Source organism: Taudactylus pleione, unplaced genomic scaffold, assembly GCF_031769625.1.
Source record: "Taudactylus pleione unplaced genomic scaffold, aTauple2 ptg000386l, whole genome shotgun sequence".
NCBI lineage: Eukaryota > Metazoa > Chordata > Amphibia > Anura > Myobatrachidae > Taudactylus > Taudactylus pleione.
Window position 1 is genome coordinate 8826057 of NW_028284787.1, and position 20806 is coordinate 8846862.

The window sequence follows — 20806 nt, forward strand, 5'->3', positions numbered from 1 at the left end:
TCTTCTCCCCAGAAACCTTTCCAAAAGTCACTCGCTTAATTTAATTTCTATTCTATGATGCAGAAATGTTGAGTAAGATATGATTGGTCTCGGCCGAACTCCTCAAAGCAATGGATATCCATTGAGGGCTCCTTTTTACAGTGTTCACTATCTACCTTGCCTTGGTTATCCAGTTTGCCTAGGGTTTCACATCCAACTGTAGGCCTGACTCTTGCTGTATGGAGGGGTCTAGGTTACGTTTCCTTGTCCTACTCCCCTTTAACTCCTTTATTTAACAATCCCAAATTCCCTCTTGGTAACTCGAACCAGACCTTTAAATTTTGGACCAGGGCAGGTATTTCACGAGTTTTACAGCTATATGGCTCCTCCGGAATATTACCCTTTACTGACGTCCAGGCTAAATGGTCCCTCCCTAATAACGAGATATGGCGGTATCTCCAGATTAAACATTTCCTTTTGTCAAATGATCTTTGTTCGGCGGGACCTCGAGACTTAATGCCTTTCGAGAAGCTTGTGTTGTCTCAGTCCCTGTCATGGATATCTGTACTCCTCAGTGGAGGTCTGTTTGAGAAGTCATAGAGAAGCTCCACCAATATCCTTACCCTTGAGACCCACTTTAAAGTCTTGTCCAGATGGTATAGATGTCCATCCACCTTAGTCAAAATGTACTCTGGGGTGTCAGCATGTTGTTGGCGATGTGGGGCAGATTTGGGGACCCCCCTCCACATATGGTGGTCCTGTCCTGTCTTAAGGGTTTTTTGGGATGAGGTAATTTCGTTAGCTCCTGACTTATTGGGCTCAGATTTTCCTGGCCCAGAGTTTTGGCTTCTAAACCTTCATAATTCACCATTATCTGTATACAAAAAAATGGTTATTGACTTATTTTAATAGTGCAGCCAAGGCTGTTATTCCTGTGCGCTGGAAATCTAACTCCATGCGCCCAGCGTGTATTCACCGGCGGTGACCGGGTCACCGCACATTTCCCCACCCGCAGGACACTGCGACCCGCGGGTGAAGATGGCACCCGCAGGCTGTGAGGGCAGGGCACTTTTTGCCTTCCTTCTTGCCCTCCTTCCCTCCTATTTTTTTTTTTTTTTTTGGGGGGGGGGGGTTCGACTTCTTGTGTCCTAGTCCCCAGAGGCACCCCCTCTCTTTATCCTTCTTAGGTCTTTTCTTTTTCTTCCTTGCTTAGTTTTCTATTACTTTATGACTCTAGCATATTTTTTATTTTATTTTTTTTTCTTTTCTTTTCTCTTTCCCCTTTCTTTGCCCTGTCTAATATATTATAGTTATGCTTAGGTCTTCAATTTTATGTGATATTCTCTTTTTTTGAAGATATTTTTGCCTGTGTGACCTATACTTTATATTTTATATTCTATATATTGTTTTTGCTATATTTTTTTTTTCATATGTCAATATATTCAAAAAATGTTTCAATAAAATTTTACTTGCAAAAAAACAACAACTGATCTCTATATGAGGCGGCAAGCACGTTTATGCACATGTTTGTGCTCAATTCAGCATTGCATATGTCCTACTTAAATGAGTTTGTCAATGAGTATATGTCAATGTAAGTTATGCTGTAATAACTATAAGATATGAAATTATGAAAATATAAATGTATAAAAAGTGAATATAAATAACTATAGGTGTATGTATTATTAGCCTACTTGTTCTTTTGTCATGTGGAAGGGAATTGAACTACCAGTAAAATTTATCTAAAAACATGGTGGGAAGTGTGTGTGTGTGTGTTTATATCTATCTATCTATCTATCTATCTATCTATCTATCTATCTATCTATCTATCTATCTATCTATCTATCAATATAAGAGAAATATAAATAACCTTAAAAGTCTAAAATCCTGATGGTTTGTATCTCATAAGAAGGTGTTTAATCACTGTCTATGTTGAGACCTTTTGGTGTTAACGTCATTAAATTGTAAATCCACTTTGTTTCGGTAAGTTTCAATCCTGTTACTATGTCTTCTCTCCAATATGGGGATACTTTTTTGTATAATGGTCGCCTTCAGTCCATCTGGTTCCTTCTTATGGGACTTTTATATTGTATATGTGTTCCGCTAGTCGTATTTTGAACTTTCTTTTTGTTTGTCTGATGTTTAGGAGTCTGCACGGACACTCTAGGATATTGATTACTCCCCCTGTTTCGCATGACACGTTGTTTTATTTTAAATGATTTGTTCATTTGATTTGTAGGTTGTTATTGGTTTGGTGCTTCTATGTTTTTTTTCTGGTTTTTGCAACCCACACACTTGAGACATTTTAAAAAAAAATACTCCTTCTTCTGCTCGTGTGTAGATTTTTACCATGGTGGTTGGGATAGGATTGTTTTCAGATCTTAATCTAACTTTAATATATGCCTTTGGTGGCACAGTAGATATCACTGCATTTTTAAACTGTTTTATTTTTTTTATTGTTTTTCATCAGTATTGCATTACGAAGCTTAATCAGTATTTTTAACATCTACCTATATATTTAATATCTGCTTACTGATCACACTTGGTTTTTATATATTTAAAAAAACAAAAAAAACACCTTCATCCTGAGCACTCTGACGTTAATACTAAAAAGCAGCACTCTTAGTTCGTCATACCTAATCCAAACTATTAATGTCTCCTTTGAGCTCCCCATATATAATGAACAGCAATTTTCAGAATGTGTGCTCTGACGAATAAAAATAAAATAAAAGTATTCAGATTTCCCTAAAGATGTTGTGCACCAAGGTTACAGGCAGTCCTCAGATTGCAGAGATTTTCAAATCAAATCAATTCCTCCCATGAGCCTCCTGTGGTGCCCTAAACAACAGACAGCCTGTAGTAAGCAGGAGTAAAATAAAGATGCTGCTGCTCTCTCAGCAATTAGATAGCATAACAGGCTGTAATTGCCACAAGGGTGCTGCAGCACCTTACAAAGTACATAAACAAATGAGCAAAGAAGAAAACAGCAGTTTACAGTACAAAACAATGCAGGACACCGACATTGCTGCAGTAGCGATCATAACACTGAAATAAGCAGCAGGGTATTGGCAACCAAGTGTTAGGTGCCCTTGTGGGGAGTTTGGAGTAGACGATCGAATGAGTGCGGGAAGGAGAAGCACATCAGGGAAGAGGGCCCTGCTCATGAGAGTTTACATTCTAAAGGGGAGGGCACACAGACAAGGGTGGCAGATGGTGTAGACAGTGAGGAAGAAGCATGTAGCAGCGGGTTAGGATGAGTGCTGGAATGCTTTGATGAAGTTGTGTGTCTTGAGAACCCCTTTGAACATTTATAGAGAGGAGGAGGGAGAGCATTCCAGAGGTAGGTAGCAGCACGGGTAAAATCTTGGAGGCAGGAGTGGGAGGAAGTAATCAGTTGGCAAGTGAGGTGGCATGCATTTGTTGATTGAAGTGGGCGGGTTAGAAGTGTGAAGTGAGATAAGATCCGAGATGTAAATGGGATAGGATTGAGTGAGGGCTTTGTAAGTGAGTGTAAGAACCTTGAATTGGGTTCTGAAGGGGAAGGGGAGGCAGATGTAGAACGTTCGAAGAGGAAGATGATTAGAAGATTAGACCATGCCTCATATCAGTCATGCTGTACCAACATCAGTTATAAGGTGGTGGGGCTGGCAGAAACATGGTCAAAAATTGAGGTGCGTAATGTGATCAGATTTCTGCATCTAAAGGGCACCTCAGGAGCTGAAATTTAGTGCCAACTTGTCAAGGTGTACGGTGATAACGTCATATCGCTGAAACAGGTTTGGGTTTGCTGTACTGCCTTTGATAACAGCAGGACAGACTGGCAAGATGAGCAGGGATCCGGCCGAGCAAGCACGACTGTTTTGTGCTGCATTGAAGGCCTGATTTAGGAGGACAGACCCATTCGAGTTAGTGATATTGCTGACAAACTCAACATATCACTTGGTACTGGGCACAACATCAGTCATGAGCAACTGAGGTACAGGAAAAAGTGTTCATGCTTGAGAAACTCACAGAAGTTCACAAACCCAACAAGATTATCTCTCATGCAATTGACGCTGTACCATAAGGAGGGAGTGCAGTTCCTGCAGTGGATGCATCATGTGACACCAGTGATGAAGCAAGCATCCATGACATGGAAACATGCATTGTACTCTCCTTCAAAGAAGTTAAAACAACTCCATAAACAAGGTCATGGTGACCGTGTTTTGGCATCACAAGGACGTGCTTCTTGTTGATTTTCTCACCAAGGAAGGTACTGTGATTGCTGCCCACTATTATGACTCATTGAGTCGGTTGTGGATGGCAATTTGTCAAAAACATCCTGGGTTGCTGCGAACAGGTGTTTTATTGCTGCACGATAATACGAGGCCACACTCAGCCAACCGCGTGTGTGAGCTGCTATGGCGCTAACATTGGGAGGTACTGGACCATTCTCCCTACAGTCCTGACCTGGCACTGAGTGATTTCCATCTCTTTGGATCATTGAAGAAGCAACTGGGTGGAAGGCGATTTGCAACCGACAGTGAAGTACAGCAAGCATGTCCCGGCTTCAGGTGCTTGACACTGATTTTTTTTCTATGCCGGGATAGATGACTTGGTGTATGGGGACCATGTAGAAAAATAATTTGTATGAAGGCAATACTATTGATTATACGTATATGTACGAGTTAAATAAATTTACACAATGAGAGGTGCTGTTAACTTATTTATTGAACCACCGTCATACTGTAAGTTTGTCATTTACAGAATATTTGCATCTTACTAGCACTCTTAAAACAAGATCATTTACCTGGATGTCCCGACTATGTGCACATAATAATAATAGCTGAAGAAAGCAAGACTTGTGCTATGAAATATGGCCTAAAATGTAAAATATAATTTCTTGGATCTTTGTTCCTAATGTATGATTCATAATATACTTAAAATCAAAAAGGCTTAGAACTATAAAAACCACCTACAAGGGATCATCTAACTCGAAGTAACCACAAAATAGGAAAGATTTACACTTACTGCAAAAATTTAATTAAAAAACCTAGAATAATTAGGCACATGCGACATGACTGATTTTGTACTTGGATACCCGTATCTGACACATAGTATACAGTGTTCTCCCCAGAAATTTTTTCCCAGCAGGGTGGCATCAAGAAGTAGCCGGGTGGGGGTCTTCGCAATAATATGTTTTAAATCATTTATATTAATTCTCATCTTCTTCTTAAAAGCCCAGTCGTCTGCAGCTTTTTCATAATCAATGTCTGTAGGATCTGGTCCCTCTAGTGAAATCAGCATCAGGTTATTTAGTGCTGGCAACACAGAATTTTTTTTTATACAGCTCCCACATACTGTCCCCACAGATTGTTCTTTCAGCTCCTACACAGATAGAGAGTGGACGCAGGACTACTCTCCTTAATGTATTGAGGCGACTGAACAGCGCGCCTTTGCTTTTATACAGGGGGACACCACCCTGTACTGTGATGGGCCCGAGCTGCACTCCCTGGCTTTCTCCCCTGCCTCAATGCTCCGCATCCCCGTACAACCTACTGCCCGGCACTCCCCAGCCCCCCCCCCCCACCAGCCCCAATGCGCCACGTCCCATCGCCCAGAACCCTCACCAATGTGTCCTTATTGCCGGCGGACACAGATGCCAGACGGACTGGGAGCCATCCATGGCAACAAGGATTCATTGAGGGTGACCGGGTAACAGGAGACGTGACGCATGCAGCAGAGATTACTATACGCACTAGTTACTTCAATCAGGTTATACGTTATTTTGTAATACAGTAACGTATAACCTGACCATTATCTGATTGTCTTTCAACAACAAAAAAATAAACAATTGTATTTGTTAGTGCAAAAGATGCTGTGCTATGTTTTGTTATTTCATTTTATTTATAGGGTACCACAAGTGGTCCGCAGCGCTGTACATACCTCAACAGTAGGACAGTACAGGGTACACAGAACATTACATTACAGTACAGTAACCAAAATATAAACCGAGCACAAGTAACAATTCTCCATACACAATACAGCTGGGAAGCTGAAGGCTGTCATTGAAGTGCTAGAGAAAAGGGCTGTGAGACAGTAGGGAGGATGACCCTGTTCCTAGGAGCTTACAATTTAGGGGACACTGACATATGACATGAGGCATGAGTGTGAAGATGGAGAGTAGGCAAGGTAGAGATGGCTGAGGCAGGAGGGTGAGCGACCTGGTGACACGGTTATGTGGTGGAAGGGTATGCTTTGATGAACAGGTGGGTTTTCAGTGCATGTTTGAAGCTCTGCAAGGTTGGGGAGAGCCTGATTGAGCGAGGGAGCTCATTCCAGTGAAGGGGGGCTGCACAGGCAAAATCTTGGATACGAGCGTGAGATGAAGTAACCAGGGTAGAGGAGAGGCAACAGTCATTGACAGACCGGAGTGAGAGGGAGTAAGGAGATGAGGTTGGAGATGTAGGGAGCAGTAGAGTTACACTACCGTTGAAAAGTTTGGGGTCACCCAGACAATTTCATGTTTTACACGAAAACTGACTCTTATTTATCTAATGAGTTGCAAATGAATAGAATATATAGTCAAGACATTGAAGGACAAAATTTAAAATAAATATTATTTCTAACCTTGCCAAACTTTGCTTTCTTCAAAGAATGCTCCTTTTGCAGCAATTACAGCATTGCAGACCTTTGGCATTCTAGCTGTTAATTTGTTGAGGTAACCTGAAGAAATTTCACCCCACGCTTCCTGAAGCACCTCCCACAAGTTGGATTGGCTTGATGGGCACTTTTTGCGTACCATATGATCAAGCTGCTCCCACAACAGATCAATGGAGTTGAGATCTGGTGACTGCGCTGGCCACGCCATTACAGACCGAATACCAACTGCCTGCTTCTTCCCTAAATAGTTCTTGCATAATTTGGAGGTGTGCTTTGGGTCATTGCCCTGTTGGAGGAGGAAATTGGCTCCAATCAAGCGCTGTCCACAGAGTATGGCATGGCACTGCAAAATGGAGTGATAGCCTTCCTTACTCAAAATCCCTTTTACCTTGTACAAATCTCCCACTTTACCAGCACCAAAGCAGCCCCAGACCATCGCATTACCTCTACCACGCTTGACAGATGGCGTCAGGCACTCTTTCAGCATCTTTTCACTTGTTCTGCGTCTCACAAATGTTCTTCTGTGTGATTCAAACACCTTAAACTTCGATTTGTCTGTCCATCACACTTTTTTCCAATCTTCCTCTGTCCAATGTCTGTGTTTTTTTGCCCATATTAATCTTTTCCTTTTATTGGCCAGTCTCAGATATGGCTTTTTCTTTGCCACTCTGCCTAGAAGGCCAGCATCCCGGAGTCGCCTCTTCACTGTAGACGTTGACACTGGTGTTTTGTGGGTACCATTTAATGAAGCTGCCAGTTGAGGACTTGTGTGGCGTCTATTTCTCAAACTAGAGACTCTAATGTACTTGTCGTCTTGCACAGTTGTACACCGGGGCCTCCCACTTCTTTCTACTATGGTTAGAGCCTGTTTGTGCTGTTCTCTGAAGGGATTAGTACACACCGTTGTAGGAAATGTTCAGTTTCTCGCATGGAATAGCCTTCATTTCTAAGAACAAGAATAGACTGTCGAGTTTCACATGAAAGTTCTCTTTTTCTGGTCATTTGGAGAGTATAATCGAACCCACAAATGTGATGCTCCAGATACTCAACTAGCTCAAAGGAAGGCAAGTTTTATAGCTTCTCTAACGAGCAAACTCGTTTTCAGCTGTGCTAACATAATTGCACAAGGGTTTTATAATGATCCATTAGTCTTCTAACGCGCTTAACAAACACGATGTACCATTAGAACACTGCAGTGATGGTTGCTGGAAATGGGCCTCTATACACATATGTAAATATTCCTTTAAAAAACAGACGTTTGCAGCTTGTATAGTCATTTACCACATTAACAATGTATAGAGTGTATTTCTGATTAATTTAATGTTATCTTCTTTGAAAAAAAACAGTGATTTTCTTTCAAAAATTTGGAAATTTTCTAAGTGACCCCAAACTTTTGAACGGTAGTGTAGATGTGAAGGTGAGGAGGCAGCCTTGAGGGCTGGATGCAGCCTTGGACTGTGGAGGCAGCCTTGAGGGCTGGAGGCAGCCTTTGGACGGTGGAGGCAGCCTTTGGACTGTGGAGGCAGCCTTGAGGGCTGGATGCAGCCTTTGGGCTGTTGAGGCAGCCTTGAGGGCTGGTAAGTTTCTGGTGTAATATGCCCAAGGGCATGGAGGTGCGACCAGTGTCGCCGGGTTGACACTGGCGATGGTACGCCGGACTGTGCACTTTGGACGCAAACAATATGCTGCAACCACAGATCCTAACAGTAGGAAGGAGCAAACGCTAGCCTGGCGTTCACCCTGCACAGCATTGGCAGCGCAGCAGCTTGTGACACGTGGGAGGCCAGTGAGGAGAAGGTTGCAGTAGTCGAGCCGAAAAATGATTAGTGAATGAATAATTAGTTTGGTGTCATTCTGGGAGAGGAAAAGCCTAATGCGAGCGATGTTGCCTAGCTGGAACAGATAGGACTGAGCCAGAGATTGAATGTTGGGGGCGAAGGAGAGGGTGGAGTCAAGGGTGACACCCAACCAGCGAAGTTGGGGGACAGGGGAGATGATGGTGTTGTCAACAGTGATAGTGAGATTGGTTGGAGTGGAGACTCTGTTAGGGGAAAGATCATAAGTTTGGTTTTGTCCATGTTGAGCTTCAGAGAGCGCTCGGACATCAAGGAAGAGGTGGCAGAGAGTCAGCTGGATACTTAAGAGAGGACAGAAGGGGAGAGTTCAGGAGACGAGAGCTATAGTTGCGTGGTTTTGGAGACCGAAGGAACTGATGAGTTCTCCTAGTGTAGAGGTGTACAGGGAGAAGAGCGGGGGGTCCAGGACAGAACCCTGCAGGACACCAATGGGAAGGGGGGGAGGTGGAGCCAGAGGCAGACACAGAAAAGGAGCGGTTGCTGAGGAAAGAGGTGAACCAGGCATGGACGGTGTTAGAGATGCCAAAGGTCTTAAGGGTGCCGAGGAGGAGAGGATGTTGCATGTGTCGAACTCTGTAGAGAGGTCCAGGAGGATAAGCAGAGAGAAGTGGCCCCTGGCTTTGGGTGCAAGCAGGTCATTGGTGACTTTGGCCAAGGCAGTTTCAGTGGAGTAAAGTGGACGACAACCAGATTGGAGAGGATCAAGGATGGAGTTGTCAGAGAGATAGCTGGTGAGGACAGAATAAGGTAAGCATGCTAACCCTCCCTCCCTGCAGCCTAACCCTAACCCTGTCCCTCCCCCAAGTGCCTAACTCCTAATCCTCAACATAACCTTCCCCCTAACCCTAATACTTACCGTCGGAATTCTGGTGCTGGTACTTCCCGAATCAAATATGTGCCACACAGCTAACTATGATCAAGCACACAACTATAAAATGCTGCTGGTTTTTAGCTAACATTTAGCTATTCTGTACTCTCTCCATTATTGTCTGCGAAAATGCTGTTGTGTGAAGCTGTTAAAGCTCAGATTATATGTTCTTTCAAAAGCTTTCAACACCTTCTGAACTAATTTTAAAACGTATCTTTTTTGTTTTGTTTTTTAATGTTTTTTTTTTTTAAAGTCACAAATATTTTATTTTCAGTTTTTCTAGCTTTAATAACTCACTAATTAAAATAATAAATTCATAAATGTTTTAATTATCCTTCATTAACTTACTCTTATTTAAATCCTTTTGTAGTCTTCTATTTTTATATTTGGTTCCAGAAGGTATGTATTTGCAAAAGCAAATAAAATATTTTTTTTTTTTCTCATTTAAAATAAAAAAAAATGTTTTTACACCAAGAGTATACATTTGCAATGAGAAATCTACTAATGTACGGTTTTGTGGCAATTTTATCTGCATCTTGGTAACAATGAGATTTACTAAAGGCTAGACCACACAAAATGTTTTCTAACCTCATAGTTCAAGCCCAGTTTAATAAGTTGCATTTTGCAAAACCACACTTCAAACTGGCAGAAACAGTTTGTTTTTGGGGTTTTTTTTTTTAGACATGGTCCTAATAAGTCAAATAGCTAAAACCACATGTTGTTTACCTATTCAGTTAGCTTTTAATTTAACATTTTATATAAGGCTAGGGATGACTAGCCAACTATTAGTAGTCTGGGCTCCTACTTGTACTCTTGGCAAGTGGCTAAAAGGGCACATACATCGACAATCAGAAAACAACGATTTAACTGTTTGATCAGGGAAAGCCAACATGTTGGACAACCTGATTTACCGATTCCGACTATATTTTAGTTGCAATCCGTGATTGGTGTACCCCATGCATCTGCAAAACGGGGAATTGCCCTAATCCATTGCAGATGTATAGGACCTTTACAAGTAATAATGTAGAGATGGAGTGCAAGCAATTATAGCACTTCTCGCAGCACATGATTGTTACTAAATCTTTGGTTGGTAAAGTAAAGGCCCCCATACATCTGCAATGTACTGGGGCAGTTTACCGATCCCCAGACGCATCTGTGAAATCCATGTTAAATTTCCCTGATTTGCCGATCCCGACCAAAATAAGATAATGATCGCAAATCTGAGATATTTAACATGAAGAATTCCCCAACGGATTGGCGATCATAAATGGATGCCAATCTGCCTTTCCAACCGGGAAAACGTCTTACTGATGTAAGGGGCCCTTAATCCATATGGGTCGGGGACGGGTGGGCTTGATCAATATTGTTTTTATTTATTTTGTCTCCTCCCGCGAGGACCTGGCTCTGAATAAGCTGGGGTCTATGTAATGTAATGTGGTGCAATTTATGTAGCAAATGGGTCCCAACGCTGGCATCCCGACAGGGTTAGAATACCAACTTTGTTGTCAGTATACTAACCCTCCCTCCCCGGTGCCTGACCCTAACTTACCCTGACAGTAGTGCCTAAACCTAACCCTCCCCCCTTAGTGCCTAACCTTAATCCCTAACGCTAACCCCCTCCCCTCCCCCCCCCCCCAAACCTTGCTACTTACCTTCATGATTCTGGTGGTCGTGATGCCGGCGCCAGAGTCTACGTGGTCGGGATATTGACCGCTTTCCATAGCAAACACCTAGGGGGAAAATGTAAGTGTGCTTGTATAAAAACTAATCAACTCTAGGAGGAATCATTAGAAGAAAAACTAACTGGAAAAAGGTTCTAGGTGTTTATGAAGCCATATAGATACTGTGTAATAATAATCAATTGGTCTTTATAAGTACTTCAGCTTGATTGTGGACCATGACTATCTTAAAAAAAAAAAAATACATCTACGTATGCTCTGTGAAAGGGTCATGAAGCTTGTAAACCAGATTATATGATAGATTTACAAATGGGAAATCTGTTGCCTTTACATTATGCTGCCTACTACATTTCTCCATGCCTTCTAGTTGATTTATGCACTGCAAAAGTAACGTGCAGTGAGCTGTCTCTGAGGAGAAATCATTATCTGTTTTACTGCAGGCACTATATATAACTTCACATAATATGTACTGTCTTGCATTTCTTGAACTTCTGTAATTCATGTGTACAGGTTTCGAGTTAGCAGTCTGAAATTGATCTTAATATCAAAGTCTTGCAACGATCCATCAAAATGGATAGCACAAGAATGCTGAGGCATAGGATTTATTTTTTTTTCCCTCCAATATATGGTCACCAGTATCATGGATGTTGCAATTTCACAAAAAGTTTCCCCCTTAGATCAATTAGTTCTGCACTTAGGCTACTGATTAATATAATTTAGTGTAAAACAATCTTCTTTTGTTTGACACACATACTTATTAGGCATTTTCAGCCCTACTGGCTGTATGCCACCATTGTCCCAAGTGCATTACTTGCAGTATGTTGACAAATATCAAACATATATTTAGCTTTACATTTTTTAGTATATTTTGTACATTTACCTTTCCATATTAGATACATCTTTCCAATAATTTTCTTTTATGAAATACAACTATTTTCCAATTATTTTTTCTTCTTCTTGGGTAGTTATTTTGGACGCTTTGCGAGTTTTGTGTCTTCCAGACCCTAGAGCTAAATAACATTTGGGCTACACTGGAGCAGAAATAATCAGTCCTGGTGGAACCTATGCAGGTTACAGAAGATTGTGTTGAAATACCAAAAATGTCATCCCAATCAAGGAATCACTTATCTAGGTTCAATATTCCTTATTTGCATCCAGGCTTTTCTTTTAGCCTGTGTATGCTTAGCTCACGTATTCCACATTGACTGGTTCATAAACAAAAACTGGGCCATTTATTAGCACACTGCTTATGACATACTAATATAAAATTCAAATAGTGGGGAGACTTTTTATATCAATATGTATTGGACACACTGACTGGCTCTCATACATTATTTTAATAAAAATATGGTTATATTAGATTGTGTAATTATTTTTATACCACGTAATCCTGGACCTGGACTGCACCATTTATGTGAAAGAAGCCACCACAGCTCACTGCACAGGAGGACACCATCTGTCCATTCTGGTTGGTTAGAGTCGAATAAATCTATTATTCTCAATTGAATTGAAAAAGTAGAAAACATTTATTTAGTTTAACTGTTCTAGAAGCATAAACATTTACAAAGGTTCTTGTAAATCCACTATGTATATCCATGTGTTAATAGGCATACGGAATGTTTCTAACCTAATAAAATATTATTATTATTATTATCCATTATTTATATGGCGCCACAAGTGTTCCGCAGCTCTTAACATGGTACATAGACCTAATAGGTGAAGAGGAAACAAGTAACTTACAGTACATTACAGTGCAGGACAAGGCCACGATTTATATACATTGCTGCAATAGCGATTAAAGAACTCACAATAAGCAGCCGGGAGTTGGCAGTCACGTGTTAGGGGCCCTTATGGGGAGTAAAGAGTAGAAGAAAATGTAAAGAGAAGCACATGAGGGAAGAGGTCCCTGCTCTTGAGAGCTTACATTCTAAAGGGGAGGGGCAGACAGACAAGCGTGACACACAAGGGGAAGATAGAGAGTAAAGAGCATGAGGTGGGTTAGGATGAGTGCTGGAAGGCCTTGATGAAGTAGTGGGTCTTGAGAGCCCGTTTGAAGATTTGTAGAGAGGTGGAGAGTCTGATGGGGAGAGGAAGAGCATTCCAAAAGTAGGGAGCAGCACGGGCAAAATCTTTGATGTGGGAGGAAGTAATCAGTTGGCAAGAGAGGCGGCATGCATTTGTTGAGCGAAGTGGACGGGCGGGAGTGTGAAGGGAGAGAAGGTCAGGTCTGTATGCGGGAGAGCATTTGGTGAGGGCTTTGTAGGCGAGTGTAAGAACCTTGAATTGGCATCTGAAGGGGAAGGGGAGCCAGTGTAACGCTTGTAGGAGAGGGGAAGCAGATGTAGAACGTCTGGAGAGGAAGATGAGCTGAGCAGCAGCATTGAGAACCGATTGTAGTGGAGAGAGGTGAGAGACTGGAAGGCCAGCTAGGAGAAGGTTACAGTAGTCCAATCTAGAGATGACCAGTGAGTAGATGAGGATTTTAGTGGCATCCTGGGTGAGGAAGGGTCTAATCCTGGAGATATTCTTTAGGTGGAAACGGCAGGACTGCGAGAGGTGCTGAATGTGTGGTTTAAAGGAGAGGGTGGAGTCTAGGATAACTCCAAGACAGCGCACTTTGGGGCTAGAGGAGATAGTTGTGCCATCAATGGATAATGAAATTGTGGGGAGTGATGTAGTGGAAGAGGGTGGGAAGATGATCAGCTCAGTCTTAGACAAGTTAAGTCTAAGAAAGCGCTGGGACATCCATGAAGAGACAGCAGAGAGACAGTTGGAGATACGGGTAAGGAGCGAGGGGGAGCGCTCAGGGGTGGAAAGGTAAATTTGAGTGTCATCAGCATAGAGATGATATTGGAGGTCAAAGGAGTTAATGAGTTCACCTAAAGAGGACGTATATAGGGAGAAAAGGAGAGGTCCAAGAACAGAACCTTGAAATATTAAGCACGCTATCTCACTGCTCATAGCATTACATACAGCCATAATATTTAATTTCTAACTTAAATATTGTAAAGCACCCTATATCTCACTAGCTTTACATACCACAATAGATTGTCATTGTTTATTTCTAAAGTGCCACTAGGGGAATACAAGTGACAATAAAGCTGGCTAGACGATTTGTTGTTTAAGGACAAATCCGAACAACAAATTGTCCAGTGTGTACACACTATTGCGCGCTCCCAAGTGTTGTTAGTCGTATCTTCAGATCTGTTTTCAGTGCAGGCCAGTCTGAAGAACTGACTGCCAACACCACGGTTCTGGATGTGGTGGGGGAACGACCTATCGGATGGTTGTACACCAGATTGTGCAGTGTGTACGGACTGCCCGATGTATCGTCCAGTTGCATCTGCCATCGCTGGGTACACACATCGTCTAGTATGTACCCAGCTTAAGTTACATAAGTACAGACCAATACAAACAAATTAACTGTATTACATAAATATATAATTAGTGTTATGGTAGCATAATTATGCAGAGAAGACCAAAGGGGAGAGGTTCCTGCTAGAATAAGCTTACAATCTAAAGGGGATATGGGTGGACACCATAGTGGAAAAGGGCACAGACTGTTATGTAGCTGGGTGTAAGATAGAATAAAATAAGAGTTCTAAGGAAATGAATAAAGGTTGGAAGATAGTCTAATAGAGCCTGGGAGGGCATCCCGGAAGGTGGAAGCAGCCCAAGAAATATCCTGATTGCAAGAGTGGGAAGTGATAGTCATTGAGGAGGCAAGGCAACAGTCAATCGAGTGGAACGAGTAAGGGAGGAGGTCATGAAGGCCAGAAAGGAGTAGATTACCATAACCTAGGCTAGAAACTATGCCTTTTAGTAGCTTCCAGGGGAGGAAGGACCTGATTCTGTATCTATAGAGTAGGTGGAAACCGCAGTATTTGTAGAGAGACTGGATGGGGGGGGCATTCAGAAAGTGTTGTGCCATCCAGGAGGAAATTGCTGAAAGAAGGTGGCAAGACAACAAGACTGCGAGAGAGATTGGGGGGAAAAAAGTAAATGTGTTTTCATTAGCATAGAGGTGGTATAGGAGGCCAAAGGGACTGATGATCTTACTGAGAAAAGGTGTATACTTGGTATAGATATGGAGGAGAAGAGAATGGAGTTGCAGAACCTGATGGAATGTATTGTTTGAAGGAGGAGCGGGTGATGAGCTATATCAGATGCTGTTGTGAGGTTAAGGAGCATAAGAATGATTAGCAACACCCCACTGTGAATGTTTTAGTAATACCCAACTACCATGTGGTGATTTGTCAGTGATTTGTATTATGATCTGAAGATACAGTATATATTTTCTATAAGTGGTTTGGAAGAATTCTACTTATGGTAGCCACTGTTAAAGCACCAATCTCTAGGGAAGGGTTTCCACCAAACGAGTGGGCATATCCATCATGCCAGTGGTGTGACTATCATTTCAGACAGCATCTTAGTGACCATTATACAATACTACAAACATAGGGATGGCTATACAATAATGACATTGTGACTGCGGTACGCTACATGTAGCATCTGAGTGATGGCCTTAAAATACATAAAGCATCCTACAAGTCACCAAGCAATGCAAAATGTCTCCTATTTACATATCCATTACACTAATTACCTGCCTGAGGTACCTGAATCTAGCCACCTTTTCTCTTGTTTCAACCACGTGTCATCTCCTGCTTCTTGTCACCTATCAATGGATCAGTCTGCAGGATTCCTGCTTTCACGCCATGAACAGCGTTACAGTCATACAAAGCATATCAAGAGTTATTTGATGAATATAAAGTATCTAGCATTCATACTTTTAGTTTCTTTTATGGAACTAGATATCTCTTTGTGTTCTTGTGATTTGTCCTCTTCTGTTTTAAGGTGTGTTTGACTAGAGTCAAAGCATCTTATTGTATTCCTCTTTCATAGCAGCACATTTTACTATATCTCAGAAATGTGTTTATATTGGGTAAAGTAGTGACCTGTTCACTGTTACATTTGTCTGTGTTAATGACCACGTGGCTGCATGTGATATGAGTAATAGTGTAGTCAAGCTGGAAGCCATAGAGTTATATGGTGGAAGGAGCTGGGTTCCCAAGACTACAGAGTAGTAATGCCTCCCAGTTTAGGTGGGACATTATGTTTTAGGGCTTCTTCACGATCGGGACCGCTTTGTCCAGATTCAGTGGGGAGGTGTATTCCCTTTACTCCAGAGCATCGGTCAATGGTTGCTGTAAATTGTCTTCAGGGGAAAGGGAGGACAGTGCATTGGAAAATCTGTTCACGCCCTGTGACGTGGCAGAACATACATGTCCCGGTCCTCAATGATAAATGTTGAAAGGTAGGGACTTATTCCAGTTTGCTGATGTAACTAAAATAACTATAATTCTTACTGAATAGAAAATGACAAATGTCCTTTTATGAATGAAGCTGGGCAATGTACAGGCATAAAACAAGCTATGTAATTAATCAATTGCAGTTCTATCTTAAATTTATTAAACTTGTTCCCACTTCACTTTATTCAGAAGAGTGCATGGATGTGAAGTTTGAAGGAAAGGTTGGAGTTGAAACACTTGTAGGCAGCAAACTAGTGGGGTATTTCTCAAATACAGACTGCTTTGCACATTGCAGTGCTTTACTTTGGTCCAATGAGTAATCTTTTTCAAAGTGGCACAATTTCAGGACTAGTTCACCACAGTTCTTAAGCCTAATCAAATACACTCTCTAATAATTAAGGAAGGCCCTATATAATGAGACTTATCCAAGTTTCCCATGTCCAAGCTGTAGAACATTGGCCCTCATTCAGAGCCGTACGCTCTGAGCAGAGCGCACGCTCTGAATGAGGGCCGGGCTCCATTTTCATGGAGCGTCCTCCTGGACGCTCGTATAGCTGTGTGTCACCACCCACAGGCTATACGAGCGTGCATTGTGATGGCCGCGATGGTCGAGACCATCGCGACCATCGAAATTGCGAGTCGGAGCCTGCGGTTGAGGTTTTCAACCGCAAGCTCCGGAGTGATTTTGGCTCTATCAGAGCCAAAATCACTCCCACTGACATCACTAGTGATGTCAGTGGGCCGGCCTCTGACGGGAGGCGTTCCCGTGGGAACGCCCCCGTCAGGGAGGCACGCCCCTGGCACGCCCACCAAAGGGGGCGTGCTGTCAATCAACTTTGACAGCACGCCCCCTTTGATCGGACACAACGAGCGAAGGACTTTCCTTCGCTCGTCGCGTCTGGCGCATGCGCACGGCGGAGCTCCCTCCGTCGTGCGCATGCTCAGTCCATAACATCGACCCACTTGCGAGCGGACAGCCGCTCGCGAGTGGGTCTGAATCAGGCCCATTATCCATGTTCTTTTTTTCCCTGGTAAGATTTAAGATCCATGCTACAGGTTATATTTGTGATTAACATTACATAGCTTCTTTGTTCAAGACATGGCATTGTTCTTAATGTTACAAGGCATGGTCTTCAGGGAAATAATCACAAAATTGGTCAGGGGTGAGTAGTCCTGCCTTGTCACTTAGAACTGGTTAATCCTAATAAGTTTCTCTTGCTGTGTCAGGTTGTTGAAAATTGTCCTGCTTAATTTCTGACCAGTTACAATCTAAAAAATAACCATTATACTTTAGATTGTAGTTTTAACACTTTTTATTTGTTTACCCATATATACACTGCACAGTTATCAGGCAACTTTTGCTACAAAGTAATATACACATCTACGGTAGCCAGTCTAAGTGGTGGTGTAATGATTCAGTTAAATTAATTGGGTGTATTATTGTTAGTCAGTATATACATTAAAAAATGTGGTACTTCCGTATCTTTGCGGCCCCCTGGTTATGCTACGTAAGTAGCGTAACCAGGAAATACTATTCGGCCCCTTGCGGGCTTGCTATGCTCGCCATGCTGCGGGCACGGTGGCTCGCTTTGGTCGCCACATGGATTTATTCCCCCCTCCATGCCCACTTGGATGGTAGGGAATGACGTTGGTCATTGGCTCATCTTTACGCTAATGTCCGACGTCATTCCCTACCATCCAAGTGGGCATGGAGGGGGAATAAATCCATATGGCGAGCCACCATGCCCGCAGCGTGGCGAGCGCAGCTAGCCCGCAAGGGGCCGAATAGTATTTCCTGGATACGCTACTTAGTATCTTCACTATTCAGTGAAGATACGTAAGTAGCGTAACCAGGGGGCCACAAAGATACGGAAGTACCAAAAATTTTCTTGGACAAATTGGTGTAGAAACTAGTTAATATGAATATTAGACCTCCCTGTTAAATCCATTCAATGGGTTGTGAAATTATTGTTTTATATAGCTTTATGCAACTATTAATATGTTTATTGACAAAACTAACATTCCATTTGTATGTTTTTCAGGCTGATCAGAGATTTGTTTGGAATGGCCATTTACTCAGAGAATTTGCTGCTCAACCTGAGGTAATGAGAAAATAAACAATATTTTCTATAATTATTATCATTTATTTATATGGTCCCACAAGTGTTCAGCAGCGCCTTACAAAGTACAAAATCAATTAAGTTGACCAGTGACTTACAGTACAATAGATGACAAGGACATGAATAATATACATTGCTACATTAGCGACCATAACACCCAGGTAATCAACAGAGCAAAGCAACTAAAGCTGCCCATCCACTAGGCGATGCCGGAGACGACGTCACGATTACGACGCGGGGTGAACTGCATACACTGAACGTTCAGACGTTCAGTGTATGCAGATCAATCATCCCCGAACACGGCGGTCGTCAGGTTGACCGTCATGTTTGGGCGATGATTGATGTTAAAAACAACCAGCGGGCGCGCGCATCGCTGGTCGTTTTCAACCTTTTACTGCCCGATTTGCGGGCGATTATCAAGCGATGGAGCGATAATGACCGCTGTTATCACTCCATCGCTAGGTTTAATCGCCTACTGGACGGGCAGCATAAGTGGTACAGTAGGTGCCCTAGTGGGGAGTAAGAAGTAGATGAAAGTAGAGAAGGAGAAGCACAAGAGGGGATCATAAACTAAAGCATATTAGCTCCATTGATAGAATAAAAAAAATATAATTATGGACATTTATTAGTGTTCTGGCTAATTAGGTGTGCTGGGACACTTAATGCATCCATAAGCAGAGGTCAGTGAATCTTCCACATCAATAGTTTTTCTATTTTTTTTCAAAAAGTTTGTTTTCTACTGAAACTATTAATACATTTTTATTTTTATCTGGATCAAAGAAAAGTTGTTAATGTAGATCATCACAGAGACCTATTTAATGTAAATTTATTTTAGTATAACATTTATTATTCAACTTTTCTTAAATATTTCACTTGCAAGCAAGCAAGTTTGGACACTTTAATGCACCAGTTGTAAGCTTTTGCTTACGGAGGAATTCAACTACATTTGATGGCCATATTCAATACGAGGCAAAGTCTGAGGTCAGACTTTTCGCCATCATCGCCCTTTTAGGAGGGGATAAAGTATCGGGCGCGTGCCCGCTTATCCCCGTATTCTATTAGGAATCGGTGAAAACGGGACCCGGCGGAAAGGTAAGTATCGAAAACTCGTGTCAGTTTTGGAGAAATCATCCTGTCACCCCCCCCAAAAGATGGTCTGACATGGGGGATCACTATGATTACCCCCAATTTGGCCTGCAGGTGCATAAATGCTGCTTTGAGGAAGTGGCGAAGAATAGAACTTGGCTTTATTTTTTGGAAGAAATAACTAGTCCCATCAAATTTGGGGTACATGAAAATGGGTGCAAACATATTTTTTAAGTCCCTAAAGTGATTTTAAAAATTTCTTCAAAAATTCACCTGCCGCAAGCAGCCGCATTCTAGAAAACACCTGCCGCATACTTAGGAACCCCTCCGGAGTCGATTTTGCTAGTTTAGAAGTTTGTCCCACGATATTTTTTTTTTCGCCCCGAAAATGAAAGTATTTTTTTCGGGTGCCCTGAGGAACTTTTTTTTATTTTATTTTTTAACACTGATTACTTTAAGGGGGCATTCCAAAGGCTGCAGGCTTATTATTCTGCACCCCTAAAACCCCAATTCTGCATTTTTGTACGCCACCTAAACAGTGGTGAAAACTTATCCCAGTTTTTTTTACAAAGACTTCTCGCACTTGCGAAAAGTCTTTGAAATTGAATATGGGGATAAGTGTAAATGTCGAAAATTACGTCATCAGCGATAAATTATCACCGATAACGGACTTTTCGCTCCAATTTGAATTTGGCCCTAAATGTTGATTTGGGACTGTGAGTATATGGATTCCAGATCAGATCTGATCATCTGTTAATTTTATTCATTAGAACTATTATGCATTTGGAAGAGCCTTAAAACACCATCAAAGATATGTTTTGCTACATATACAGCACACTGCAGTACTGCCAGAGATAATGCTTTACTGAACTGTAGCAAATTATAATTAATTCAAGATCACTATATGTATTTTTGTTGAACAATTTTTCCAAGATTAAGCTGTTCATTCTCACGTTCCTTGAGTGTTTTATTTATTCTATATATTTTTTTATTTTTATTATTATGTGCACGTACTATATTTAAGGAAATGTATTTGAATGATTGTCATATGGTAATTAAAAAGGGATATTGAATCTCTATATTATTGTGTGTCTCAATAGCACCACCTTATACATATATATCGTCGCTTTTTGTTGTGAGAGGATTGGCAAATTCCTTTTGTATAGGTGTGCAGCACTTGACACTTAGTTTTTATACATCATTGCTGGCGCCAGGTCGCTATTTCTTTGTTGAAGTTCAAATTAATGACTGTAAATTTAATCTAATAGTG

General features: G+C 41.7%; 1 protein-coding gene across 1 annotated transcript in view; it reads left to right on the top strand.

Annotated features, from left to right (window-relative positions):
• Window positions 1-20806, top strand: part of SACM1L (SAC1 like phosphatidylinositide phosphatase) — a 127344-nt gene that overhangs the window by 37375 nt on the left and 69163 nt on the right. Inside the window, exon 6 of the mRNA XM_088445703.1 lies at window positions 18373-18432. Within this exon, the coding sequence (XP_088301829.1) occupies window positions 18373-18432 (60 nt within the window). The remainder of the gene's footprint in view (window positions 1-18372; window positions 18433-20806) is intronic.